Below are 12,692 nucleotides of genomic sequence, written 5' to 3' on the forward strand. Positions count from 1 at the left end.
CAGCATATATGTACAGTATATATGTACAGTATAAATGTACAGTATATATGCACAGTATATATGTATTGTATATATGTACAGCATATATGTACAGTATATATGCACAGTATATATGTATAGTATATATGTACATATGTACAGTATAAATGTACAGTATAAATGCACAGTATATATGTATAGTATATATGTATTGTATATATGTACAGTATATATGCACAGTATATATGTATATATGTACAGTATATATGTATAGTATATATGTGCAGTATATATGTACAGTATATATGCACAGTATATAAGCACAGTATATATGTACAGTATATATGTATATATGTACAGTATATATGTACAGTATATATGTATATATGTACAGTATATATGTACAGTATATATGCACAGTATATATGTACAGTATATATGTACAGTATATATGTATATATGTACAGTATAAATGTACAGTATATATGCACAGTATATATGTATAGTATATATGTATAGTATATATGTACATATGTACAGTATATATGTATAGTATATATGTATATATGTACAGCATATATGTACAGTACATATGTATAGTATATATGTATATATGTACAGCATATATGTACAGTATATATGTATATATGTACAGTATAAATGTACAGTATATATGCACAGTATATATGTATAGTATATATGTATTGTATATATGTACAGTATATATGCACAGTGTATATGTATATATGTACAGTATATATGTACAGTATATATGTACAGTATATATGCACAGTATATATGTATAGTATATATGTACATATGTACAGTATATATGTACAGTATATATGTATATATGTACAGTATATATGTATATATGTACAGTATATATGCACAGTATATATGTACAGTACATATGCACAGTATATATGTACAGTATATATGTACAGTATATATGTATATATGTACAGTATATATGTATAGTGTATATGTACAGTATATATGTATAGTATATATGTACAGTATATATGTACAGTATATATGTATAGTATATATGTACATATGTACAGTATATATGCACAGTATATATGTATAGTATATATGTACAGTATATATGTATAGTATATATGTACATATGTACAGTATATATGTATAGTATATATGTACAGTATATATGTACAGTATATATAGTATATATGTAAAGTATATATGTATATATGTACAGCATATATGTACAGTATATATGTACAGTATATATGTATATATGTACAGTATATATGCACAGTATATATGTACAGTATATATGTATATATGTACAGTATATATGTATAGTGTATATGTACAGTATATATGTATAGTATATATGTACAGTATATATGTACAGTATATATGTATAGTATATATGTACATATGTACAGTATATATGCACAGTATATATGTATAGTATATATGTACAGTATATATGTATAGTATATATGTACATATGTACAGTATATATGTATAGTATATATGTACAGTATATATGTACAGTATATATAGTATATATGTAAAGTATATATGTATATATGTACAGCATATATGTACAGTGTATATGTATAGTATATATGTAAAGTATATATGTACATATGCACAGTATATATGTACAGTATATATGTACAATATATATGTATAGTATATATGCATAGTATCTATGTATAGTATATATGTACATATGTACAGTATATATGTACATTATATATGTATATATGTACAGTATATATGCACAGTATATATGTATAGTATATATGTACATATGTACAGTATATATTTTCAGTATATATGTACAGTATATATGTATAGTATATATGCACAGTATATATGTATAGTATATATGTATATATGTACAGTATATATGTACAGCATATATGTACAGTATATATGTACAGTATATATGTATATATGTACAGTATATATGTATAGTGTATATGTACATATGTACAGTATATATAGTATATATGTACAGTATATATGTATATATGTACAGCATATATGTACAGTATATATGTACAGTATATATGTACAGTATATATGCACAGTATATATGTATATATGTACAGTATATATGTATAGTATATATGTACAATATATATGTATAGTATATATGCATAGTATCTATGTATAGTATATATGTACATATGTACAGTATATATGTACATTATATATGTATATATGTACAGTATATATGCACAGTATATATGTATAGTATATATGTACATATGTACAGTATATATTTTCAGTATATATGTACAGTATATATGTATAGTATATATGCACAGTATATATGTATAGTATATATGTACATATGTACAGTATATATGCACAGTATATATGTATAGTATATATGTACAGTATATATGTACAGTATATATGCACAGTATATATGTATATATGTACAGTATATATGTACAGTATATATGTATATTATATATGTACAGTATATATGCACAGTATATATGTATAGTATATATGTACATATGTACAGTATATATGTACAGTATATATGTATAGTACATATGTACAGTATATATGCACAGTATATATGTATATATGTACAGTATATATGTACATTATATATGTATATATGTACAGTATATATGTACAGTATATATGTATAGTATATATGTACAGTATATATGTACAGTATATATGTATACTGTATATGTACAGTATATATGCACAGTATATATGTAATTCAATTCAGTTTATTTTGTATAGCCCATTATCAAACTCCCCTCAGAGGGCTTTACAATCTGTACACATACGACATCCCTGTTAATATTGATATCAAAACTGTGCAAATAGACATATTTATTCTGCCAGTGTATATATTATTCAGTTACCGTGGATGATTTAGTTGTATTATTGTTTACTGCCTATTGTTCATATCACTTGTGTTGATCTTACCATGTCTTTACCTGTTGCTGCTGTAGCCCACTGCAGACGTTACAACCACGGAGGAAGTCCAGGAGACGAGTAGACTTCACAAGGAAAGGAAGCACCATGCATACCCTGCAGGAGGCTAGATGTCCTATTCATATCTATATTGAATGAGTATGAATTAAAAGCACACCCTGGAGGGCGCAAAGGAAATGCATTCTTTCTCTGACCCGCTATAACTTCAAATATCAATCAAATATGTACCGTACCTATGTGTGTAAATAATGCTGATATGACACATGAAAAACAACCAGTATCAATGTGCAAACTGCCAGTTGAATGGTCATCCAAGCTGCTTATTGGGTTCATATTTGTTTTAATGTGGCTCACCGCACGTCCCTGCTCATGCATGTGCAGCACTGTAATGTACAGCCCATAATGATAGTATTGTATTAGCAATATTATTTTGAAACCTGGGTCAGTCCAAACGGATCATTTCTAAACCCACTTGCATCACAGTTCTGGATATTTAATAACACGACACATCTCACCAGTAATGATTAACAATGGTCACATTAGAGAGCCAGTAGCCTCCAAAACATGAATACATTAATATAATTAAAAATCATTAGCAGACAGAAGTCATATTCTAACTTGTCTGAACTCCAATCGACCACAAAAGGCACACAAGTCCGTTATCTGTAATCAGCTGTAACTTCTGGGCCTAAAGACAGCAAGTAGGGAAAAACAGCCTGTAATCAAACATCATGTATACATGTATTTATTGTAACAAAACAACTGGTACACTTAATTTAATGTCAACAGGTTTCCAGTGGAACAGGAGAAACACTGCAGACTCCAGAGGACTCTACACAAATATTGTTCTCTCCCCTCTCAAAATGTTAGGTAACGCTCAAAATTAGATCTTTTAGGTTGTTTCTATAAAAAAAAATGTACATTTCAAACCTTGTTGTGGGTGTTTAACAGAAGTCCAGATTGTGTGTCAAAGCCCCGCCCCATTAAACTGTGTACAAACGTCTCACCCAGATACATAGATCCCAAAACATGTACAACCAGCTGGTGTTCAATCAGTTCCATTAAACTTGTAATAAGCCATAGCATCCTCCCCATATTATATCTGTACGTCCACACACACATATCTATACATGTATATCTACACGTACAAAATATATCTGATAGATTGATATACACATATCGATATGGTGGCTACGGATGCTTTGACTAAGTTATCACTGCATCGTGACTTCATTTTTATTGAACTCACAACTTAGAAATTGCTATGGTACGCATTTCAAATCTACGTAGGATGACGTGCAGAATGCTAGTTGTAATTTTAAGATGTCTTTAGGAGATGAAGAAAAACAATGACGGGTGAGACCCCCAATGTAGACCTGCTGTGTATGGAGCTGGTCTTCACACATGGGTTATGGACATGGCTGCAGAGGAAGAGGACAGACAACACAGGGATTTTTTTGTTTTTGTTTTGTTTAGTCCGACCCTACCAGAAAACAAACAACATATTTTGCTCTTGTGGGATGGTGACATCACAGGACTGGGTTTAATCTTCCTCACCGTCCTCCTGAAAGAAGGAGACATGATTACTCCACCACGTCACATCCCCGTATGACAAGAGATATGATCTACAGTATCCGTACCTCTCCATCTTCTCCGTCACCATCCTCATCATCGTCATCGTCGTCACCATCTTCTTCCTCCCCCTCATCAATATCTTCCAGACCCTCTTCATCGTCGTCATCCTCGCCGTCACCTTCCTCATCCTCCATGTCAGGGACCTTGGGATCATTCAGATATTAACCACGTGGTCCTGGTTTGACAGACTGACCCCCCCCAGAACAGTACTCACCACTTTACTAGAGAACCAGACCAATACAGCATATACTTTACAGTCACACTAAATGTAAATGAAGTCTACCAGACTAGAAGTAGACCAGCCTACCAGGTAGTACTGCAGAGGGTTGTCAGACTAGAAGTAGACCAGCCTACCAGGTAGTACTGCAGAGGGTTGTCAGACTAGAAGTAGACCAGCCTACCAGGTAGTACTGCAGCAGGTTGTCAGACTAGAAGTAGACCAGCCTACCAGGTAGTACTGCAGCAGGTTGTCAGGACTAGAAGTAGACCAGCCTACCAGGTAGTACTGCAGCAGGTTGTCAGGACTAGAAGTAGACCAGCCTACCAGGCAGTACTGCAGCAGGTTGTCAGGACTAGAAGTAGACCAGCCTACCAGGTAGTACTGCAGAGGGTTGTCAGACTAGAAGTAGACCAGCCTACCAGGTAGTACTGCAGCAGGTTGTCAGGACTAGAAGTAGACCAGCCTACCAGGTAGTACTGCAGAGGGTTGTCAGACTAGAAGTAGACCAGCCTACCAGGTAGTACTGCAGCAGGTTGTCAGGACTAGAAGTAGACCAGCCTACCAGGCAGTACTGCAGCAGGTTGTCAGGACTAGAAGTAGACCAGACTACCAGGTAGTACTGCAGAGGGTTGTCAGACTAGAAGTAGACCAGCCTACCAGGTAGTACTGCAGCAGGTTGTCAGACTAGAAGTAGACCAGCCTACCAGGTAGTACTGCAGAGGGTTGTCAGACTAGAAGTAGACCAGCCTACCAGGTAGTACTGCAGCAGGTTGTCAGACTAGAAGTAGACCAGCCTACCAGGTAGTACTGCAGAGGGTTGTCAGACTAGAAGTAGACCAGCCTACCAGGTAGTACTGCAGCAGGTTGTCAGGACTAGAAGTAGACCAGCCTACCAGGCAGTACTGCAGCAGGTTGTCAGGACTAGAAGTAGACCAGCCTACCAGGTAGTACTGCAGAGGGTTGTCAGACTAGAAGTAGACCAGCCTACCAGGTAGTACTGCAGCAGGTTGTCAGGACTAGAAGTAGACCAGCCTACCAGGTAGTACTGCAGCAGGTTGTCAGGACTAGAAGTAGACCAGCCTACCAGGTAGTACTGCAGAGGGTTGTCAGGACTAGAAGTAGACCAGCCTACCAGGTAGTACTGCAGAGGGTTCTCAGACTAGAAGTAGACCAGCCTACCAGGTAGTACTGCAGCAGGTTGTCAGGACTAGAAGTAGACCAGCCTACCAGGCAGTACTGCAGCAGGTTGTCAGGACTAGAAGTAGACCAGACTACCAGGTAGTACTGCAGAGGGTTGTCAGACTAGAAGTAGACCAGCCTACCAGGTAGTACTGCAGCAGGTTGTCAGACTAGAAGTAGACCAGCCTACCAGGTAGTACTGCAGCAGGTTGTCAGGACTAGAAGTAGACCAGCCTACCAGGCAGTACTGCAGCAGGTTGTCAGGACTAGAAGTAGACCAGCCTACCAGGTAGTACTGCAGAGGGTTGTCAGACTAGAAGTAGACCAGCCTACCAGGTAGTACTGCAGAGGGTTGTCAGACTAGAAGTAGACCAGCCTACCAGGTAGTACTGCAGCAGGTTGTCAGGACTAGAAGTAGACCAGCCTACCAGGTAGTACTGCAGAGGGTTGTCAGACTAGAAGTAGACCAGCCTACCAGGTAGTACTGCCGCAGGTTGTCAGGACTAGAAGTAGACCAGCCTACCAGGTAGTACTGCAGCAGGTTGTCAGGACTAGAAGTAGACCAGCCTACCAGGTAGTACTGCAGCAGGTTGTCAGGACTAGAAGTAGACCAGCCTACCAGGTAGTACTGCAGAGGGTTGTCAGGACTAGAAGTAGACCAGCCTACCAGGTAGTACTGCAGCAGGTTGTCAGGACTAGAAGTAGACCAGCCTACCAGGTAGTACTGCAGAGGGTTGTCAGACTAGAAGTAGACCAGCCTACCAGGTAGTACTGCAGCGGGTTGTCAGGACTAGAAGTAGACCAGCCTACCAGGTAGTACTGCAGCGGGTTGTCAGGACTAGAAGTAGACCAGCCTACCAGGTAGTACTGCAGCGGGTTGTCAGGACTAGAAGTAGACCAGCCTACCAGGTAGTACTGCAGAGGGTTGTCAGGACTAGAAGTAGACCAGCCTACCAGGTAGTACTGCAGCGGGTTAGGCCAGATGTCGTCCTTGATCACTTCTCCCAGCTCGTCAGCTCCGGCATCGGAGTGATCGGTAAACCAGGTGAAGAAGCTCTCTGGCTCCTCGTGCTGCCTCTTCTTCCCAGTCTTGTTTGGCGTCTGGCCCGTACGCTTCGTCAGGTCCTGGAGTCGTGCCAAATGGTGAAATAACTATTAATTCAACTGTTTGCTACTCCTGGGTGAATAAGATTGTGTCGTAATAAATGAAAAACAACAAGTCAAATGCAAACAAACCTTTCCAGCCTTCCATTTGATTTCAGTTGATTTGGAAACTGGATCTCCACTCTCATTTACATTAAACTCTTTGGAGAGGGCTTTGTTCTCAAAATACGGGTTCTGGTCAAAATACTACAGAAAAGAACACACATCTGTATCAGTGCATGTTGTTGATGTTATTTAAAATGTACAAATACAAAGTGAAGCTGGCAACTCACAAAATCTATTCTATATCCAGACTTGATGTCCTCAAACTCGGTGACCTCCACCCTCGACAAGTAATGAAGTGCTTCCTCGTCCTCCTCCCCCAGAAGAGCTGAAACTACAAGCAGACACCGTTAGCTGCCAGTCACACGCGTTCCTCTGTGCTCATGACAAATGTCAAGAAATGCAAAGTGGAATAAATTGGGCCATTTACTCCACGGTTTATTATTTCAGCCAGAAGACAACACTGCTCTAACGGATCGAGTCACCACATGTACACATGCAATGAAGGAATAACAGTTTACCTTGTGGATGGTTGACGAATGTGGTGACCCAGAAGTTGGGGATTTTGGCTATGAGTTCTGATCGTTTTTGAAAGAAGGGCTGGCGTAATTTGTTGTACTTCTGCTCTACTTTTAAAATTTCTTCACTCGCCTGTTCATTCAGTCTGTGGAGGAAAACACTAATGTCAAGAAAAGTTTCTCTGTGCACCCATCTTTCATTACATAGAAACAAGAGTCTCCGTCACCTGTCAATCTCATTCTGTACTTCGTCGATGTGTTCAATTGCTTCCTGTTGCTCTTTTTCTGAAAAGGAAAAGAAACACTTTCAACTTGAAGTTTCAGACTTACAGAAAAAAAGTACATAGTATGAGTAGGGCTATACCTTCTTCTGACAATCAAAACTCCATGAAATTACACAAAATAAAGCTAGTTTGTTCAATAATAAGTGATTAGACACATGTACGTTATCCACAGATCTGCATTTTATCAATTTCATTTAGTCAAAAAGCACATTTCTATAACTTCAACTTTACTTTGTGAAAGACACTGCTTAAACCAATCATGAATGATTTAAAATAATAAAGCTGATTAATTGATATTTGATGTGAACCTTTAATAATAAGAAAGACGTGTTGGATTTCAGCAGAAAGTCAGATTCTCCGGTCACCATGGGCGCCCATGGCAGACAGGCCCCCTCTAGAGCTTCCTGTTGCTCCAGAGGGGGCCTGGTTTGAATGAGGCTGCAGCAGCTGTTACAGCTCGGAGCACGTGACTTGAACCAGCGCTCTGGGAGCACGTGACTTGAACCAGCGCTCTGGGAGGACGTGACTTGAACCAGCGCTCTGGGAGGACGTGACTTGAACCAGCGCTCTGGGAGGACGTGACTTGAACCAGCGCTCTGGGAGGACGTGACTTGAACCAGCGCTCTGGGAGCACGTGACTTGAACCAGCGCTCTGGGAGCACGTGACTTGAACCAGCGCTCTGGGAGGACGTGACTTGAACCAGCGCTCTGGGAGCACGTGACTTGAACCAGCGCTCTGGGAGGACGTGACTTGAATAGCAACACTCGTTGGCGCGCGAGAAGAGGACACGCTTGTTGACGTTTTGCTCCGCAGCAGTCTCGCGCACACCGACCTCGGAAGCATGCTCACGTTCAAGTGCCCGGCTCTCGTGACCAATGGAAACAGAGCTGCCGTTAACGTCATGCGAATGTTGCACTTGCTCATAATGTGGGCGAGAAATCGAGTTAGACACCATCAGTACCTCAACAGCCCACAGAACCTGCAGCAGCACCGCTACACACCATCAGTACCTCCTCAACAGCACCGCTACACACCATCAGTACCTCCTCAACAGCACCGCTACACACCATCAGTACCTCCTCAACAGCACCGCTACACACCATCAGTACCTCCTCAACAGCACCGCTACACACCATCAGTACCTCAACAGCACCGCTACACACCATCAGTACCTCTTCAACAGCACCGCTACACACCATCAGTACCTCCTCAACAGCACCGCTACACACCATCAGTACCTCCTCAACAGCACCGCTACACACCATCAGTACCTCCTCAACAGCACCGCTACACACCATCAGTACCTCCTCAACAGCACCGCTACACACCATCAGTACCTCCTCAACAGCACCGCTACACACCATCAGTACCTCAACAGCACCGCTACACACCATCAGTACCTCCTCAACAGCACCGCTACACACCATCAGTACCTCCTCAACAGCACCGCTACACACCATCAGTACCTCCTCAACAGCACCGCTACACACCATCAGTACCTCAACAGCACCGCTACACACCATCAGTACCTCAACAGCACCGCTACACACCATCAGTACCTCAACAGCACCGCTACACACCATCAGTACCTCCTCAACAGCTCACAGAACCTGCAGCAGCGACGAGAGCCCGTCTCACTAAATGACGCGCACGCAACGCACACACCGGCCTGCTGCTTGGGAACAGGTTGCTAATGGAAGCTAACGGCTAGCTAACCTCTCACGCTGGCTAAGCAGTTAGCCTAGCATGCTACCTCGCAGCCGCGTCCTGCACCCCGTGTGGCTCGTTAGCTGGCGGACACACGCATTAAGCGGTGCGACCATGAATACAGAACATTCGACAAACGACACTGGAAATAACGAAATGAGGAGAAACAAATGAAAATGGCGTTGTGCAGGATACCCGCCATTCCTTAACGTTACCAGAAGTCTCGTCCGCTGCGTCGTGGTTCGAGTTCTCCTTTCTGTTGACTTTCGCCGCTGAGGCCGACATGGTGCTCGGTTGCAGTGACCCCTTTGACCCGCGGTGTATTCCGAGTGGTTTCTAACTCTTCTCTGGAGGATCAAAGTTACTTCCACCTTACATAGAGTGCGTGTCTTGGAGCCCACGACAAGGAGGGATGAGCGCAGCTTCGCACGCTTGTTTCTCTCTGTGGCGCTCGGTCGGTGAACACATGTATAGTGCTCTACTGCCTCCCGCTGGCCGGAGTGCGACACTGCACGTTAAAGTTAATGAATACGTCCCACGGTCCGTCTGCCAGTTCACTGGAGCCTCCATTCACTTCCCCAGACAACTTTTCTGTTATTGCATTACACATGTTTGGTGCAGTAGCTATCACACTGCTTTAGTGTAAATGTTATAACAAAGGCACTGGACTCCAAACAGACTAAAATCTGAACAAAGGTAAACGTTAACACAGCCAGCAGCTCCTCATAGCTCCAAAAACATCTGCATACTTTTTCCGATAGGCATTGTTTGGATAAACTAATCACATGTTTTAAATCTAAATGATCAATACTTTATTACAGCTTTTCATTTTTTTGTCAATTAAAGGATAATAAAGCTGGCTAAGCAAAGTAATGGCACTTCTGTTCTAAATTGGAAATAAGATTACAAAATGAAGCAATGAGGAAGCTCCATAGTTCTGGGTGGAGGATAGGTTGGCACCAAGCAAGTTTACGGATAATGTCTGAGTTCCACTTGAGATGGTGGATCCCAAAAACCTGAAGACTTTAGGGGGCAGTGTATGGGGGCTCCACCTGAAGTACCATGTCAACTCAACCATTTTAAGAACGTTCAGCTCCGGGTTGTTCTGACCACAGGAGAATGGATGTGAGTCTCACCTACTGCGTTAGTTTGAGGTCCACACACACACACACACACACACACACACACACACAATGTGTAGATAGGGTTAGCAGAGAGGCTACAACAGCAGAGTCGATCAGGCAGGATGAAGCAATGCTCATCCTCAACTGATGGCACACCCTTGTCGGCGTTGGGTGTAGTCAAAAGGATGCCATCTTGGGGCGACCACACGGGGCAAGGTTTTGTTGAGTTGTAGTGGATTTTATATATACTTGCACATGTAGATAAGAAAGGTTATGTTTTGAATTAATACATAAAGAAAGTTCTGATAATTAATTTGGGATATTATGAGGAATATTCTGGAGGAATGTATTATAAAGCATAAGAGAGGATCACTGTTTTATTATTCTGTTTGTTGATGACAAATGTAATGATTTGTATGATGCATGAGAATGAATGATGTTTTATTGTTTAGACAATAGTTAAAATGGATGCCGATTGAAACATGAGATGTTGCTTTTATTCTGAAGGCAGGATAATATGTTTTATTCTGAAGGGGAACTTCCTGTCCCTGACCGGATATGTGAGCTTTGACCCCGCCAGCTTATCGATTAGCTTAGCGAACAGAACGGCGGCATCCTTTGAACTGACCAATAGAACTAACCCGTAGGTGTGAATTCATTTGCATGACCAGACTAACAGCCGAGCATTTGTTCTGGGGAGACATGGTTCTACTGGTCTGGAGACATGGTTCTACTGGTCTGGAGACATGGTCTGGAGACATGGTTCTACTGGTCTGGAGACATGGTCTGGAGACATGGTTCTACTGGTCTGGAGACATGGTTCTACTGGACTGGAGACATGGTTCTACTGGTCTGGAGACATGGTTCTACTGGTCTGGAGACATGGTTCTACTGGACTGGAGACATGGTTCTACTGGTCTGGAGACATGGTTCTACTGGACTGGAGACATGGTTCTACTGGTCTGGAGACATGGTTCTACTGGACTGGAGACATGGTTCTACTGGTCTGGAGACATGGTTCTACTGGACTGGAGACATGGTTCTACTGGACTGGAGGTCTCGAGACAGCCCCGGTCTGGCGCTCTTTGAGAGCAGCAGTCCGTCTGTGGAGAGTTCCTCCTTTCTGGTCCCACGGCCATGAACGCTATATGAATATTATCTTTGCCATTAAATATTGTTAAACTTTAATTCATTGAATCCTGAATTTCCTGCGGCCACGGGACCCGAGTTCTGAACATATATCTAACAGTTTCCAGCACGGAGGTCCGTGTTGAAGGCGTCTTAAGGAACAGAGGGGTCTCCATCCTCTCGGCAGCCATGGCAGAGAGGCCAGGCAGGTCAGCCTACCTGGGGGGATAAGACTATCAGAATCAGTAGCTTCTTTTAAATGACTTCTTAAAACCCATTTTTTAGAACTGCTTTTAAGTGATGTCCTTTTATGCAGTTCTTTGTTTCCCCTATTTTAGTTTGTCTGTTCTGCTTTATTTTGTATTTGTAATTTTCTATTCCTCTATTGTGTTCATTGCCTCATGTATTTCTGAAGTGTTTACTTGTATTGATGTTATGTTTTTACCTTGCTTCTATGTAGAGCACTTTGTAAACTGTTTTTAAAGGTGCTATATAAATAAATGTATTATTATTATTATTATTATTATCCAGCAGGGAGTGGTGGTCCTCGTCCTTGAAGGGGGGAAGGGTCCTACTCCGAAGATAGACAAGTACTGGATACAAATAGACAAGGATAAACAATGTACAGGATAAAAAAGATAAAATGTGTGCATTTGTTTTGAAAGTGCAAGAGTATAAAGTGTCATGTGTTTCAGTAAGATTGTTAAACTTTTAGCAGCTTGATATGGAGGGGGGGGGGGTTCTAGCTGCTTATGTCTGAGT

The 12,692-nt window shown here is 40.9% G+C and overlaps 1 protein-coding gene across 1 annotated transcript; it reads right to left on the bottom strand.

Annotated features, from left to right (window-relative positions):
* Positions 1 to 3,657: 3,657 nt before the first annotated feature.
* On the bottom strand, positions 3,658 to 10,139 carry LOC117740584 (protein SET-like). Its single transcript, XM_034547068.1, has 8 exons — positions 9,894 to 10,139; positions 7,914 to 7,971; positions 7,690 to 7,832; positions 7,399 to 7,502; positions 7,199 to 7,312; positions 6,917 to 7,087; positions 4,569 to 4,706; positions 3,658 to 4,492 (listed from the first exon to the last, which is right to left on the bottom strand). Exons 1-8 carry the CDS (start codon positions 9,961 to 9,963, stop codon positions 4,472 to 4,474), a joined length of 819 nt encoding a protein of 272 aa, XP_034402959.1. The 5' UTR covers positions 9,964 to 10,139; the 3' UTR covers positions 3,658 to 4,471.
* Between the last annotated feature and the right edge of the window lie 2,553 nt (positions 10,140 to 12,692).

Source organism: Cyclopterus lumpus, chromosome 12, assembly GCF_009769545.1.
Source record: "Cyclopterus lumpus isolate fCycLum1 chromosome 12, fCycLum1.pri, whole genome shotgun sequence".
Classification (NCBI taxonomy): domain Eukaryota; kingdom Metazoa; phylum Chordata; class Actinopteri; order Perciformes; family Cyclopteridae; genus Cyclopterus; species Cyclopterus lumpus.

Coding starts and splice junctions, on each gene's coding strand:
- LOC117740584 (XM_034547068.1), bottom strand. CDS start 9,963: ATGTCGGCCTCAGCGGCGAAAGTCAACAGAAAGGAGAACTCGAACCAC. Junction 7,972..9,893: donor CGCAGCGGACGAGACTTCTG/GTAACGTTAAGG, acceptor TTTCCTTTTCAG/AAAAAGAGCAACAGGAAGCA. Junction 4,493..4,568: donor GTGACGGAGAAGATGGAGAG/GTACGGATACTG, acceptor TCCTTCTTTCAG/GAGGACGGTGAGGAAGATTA.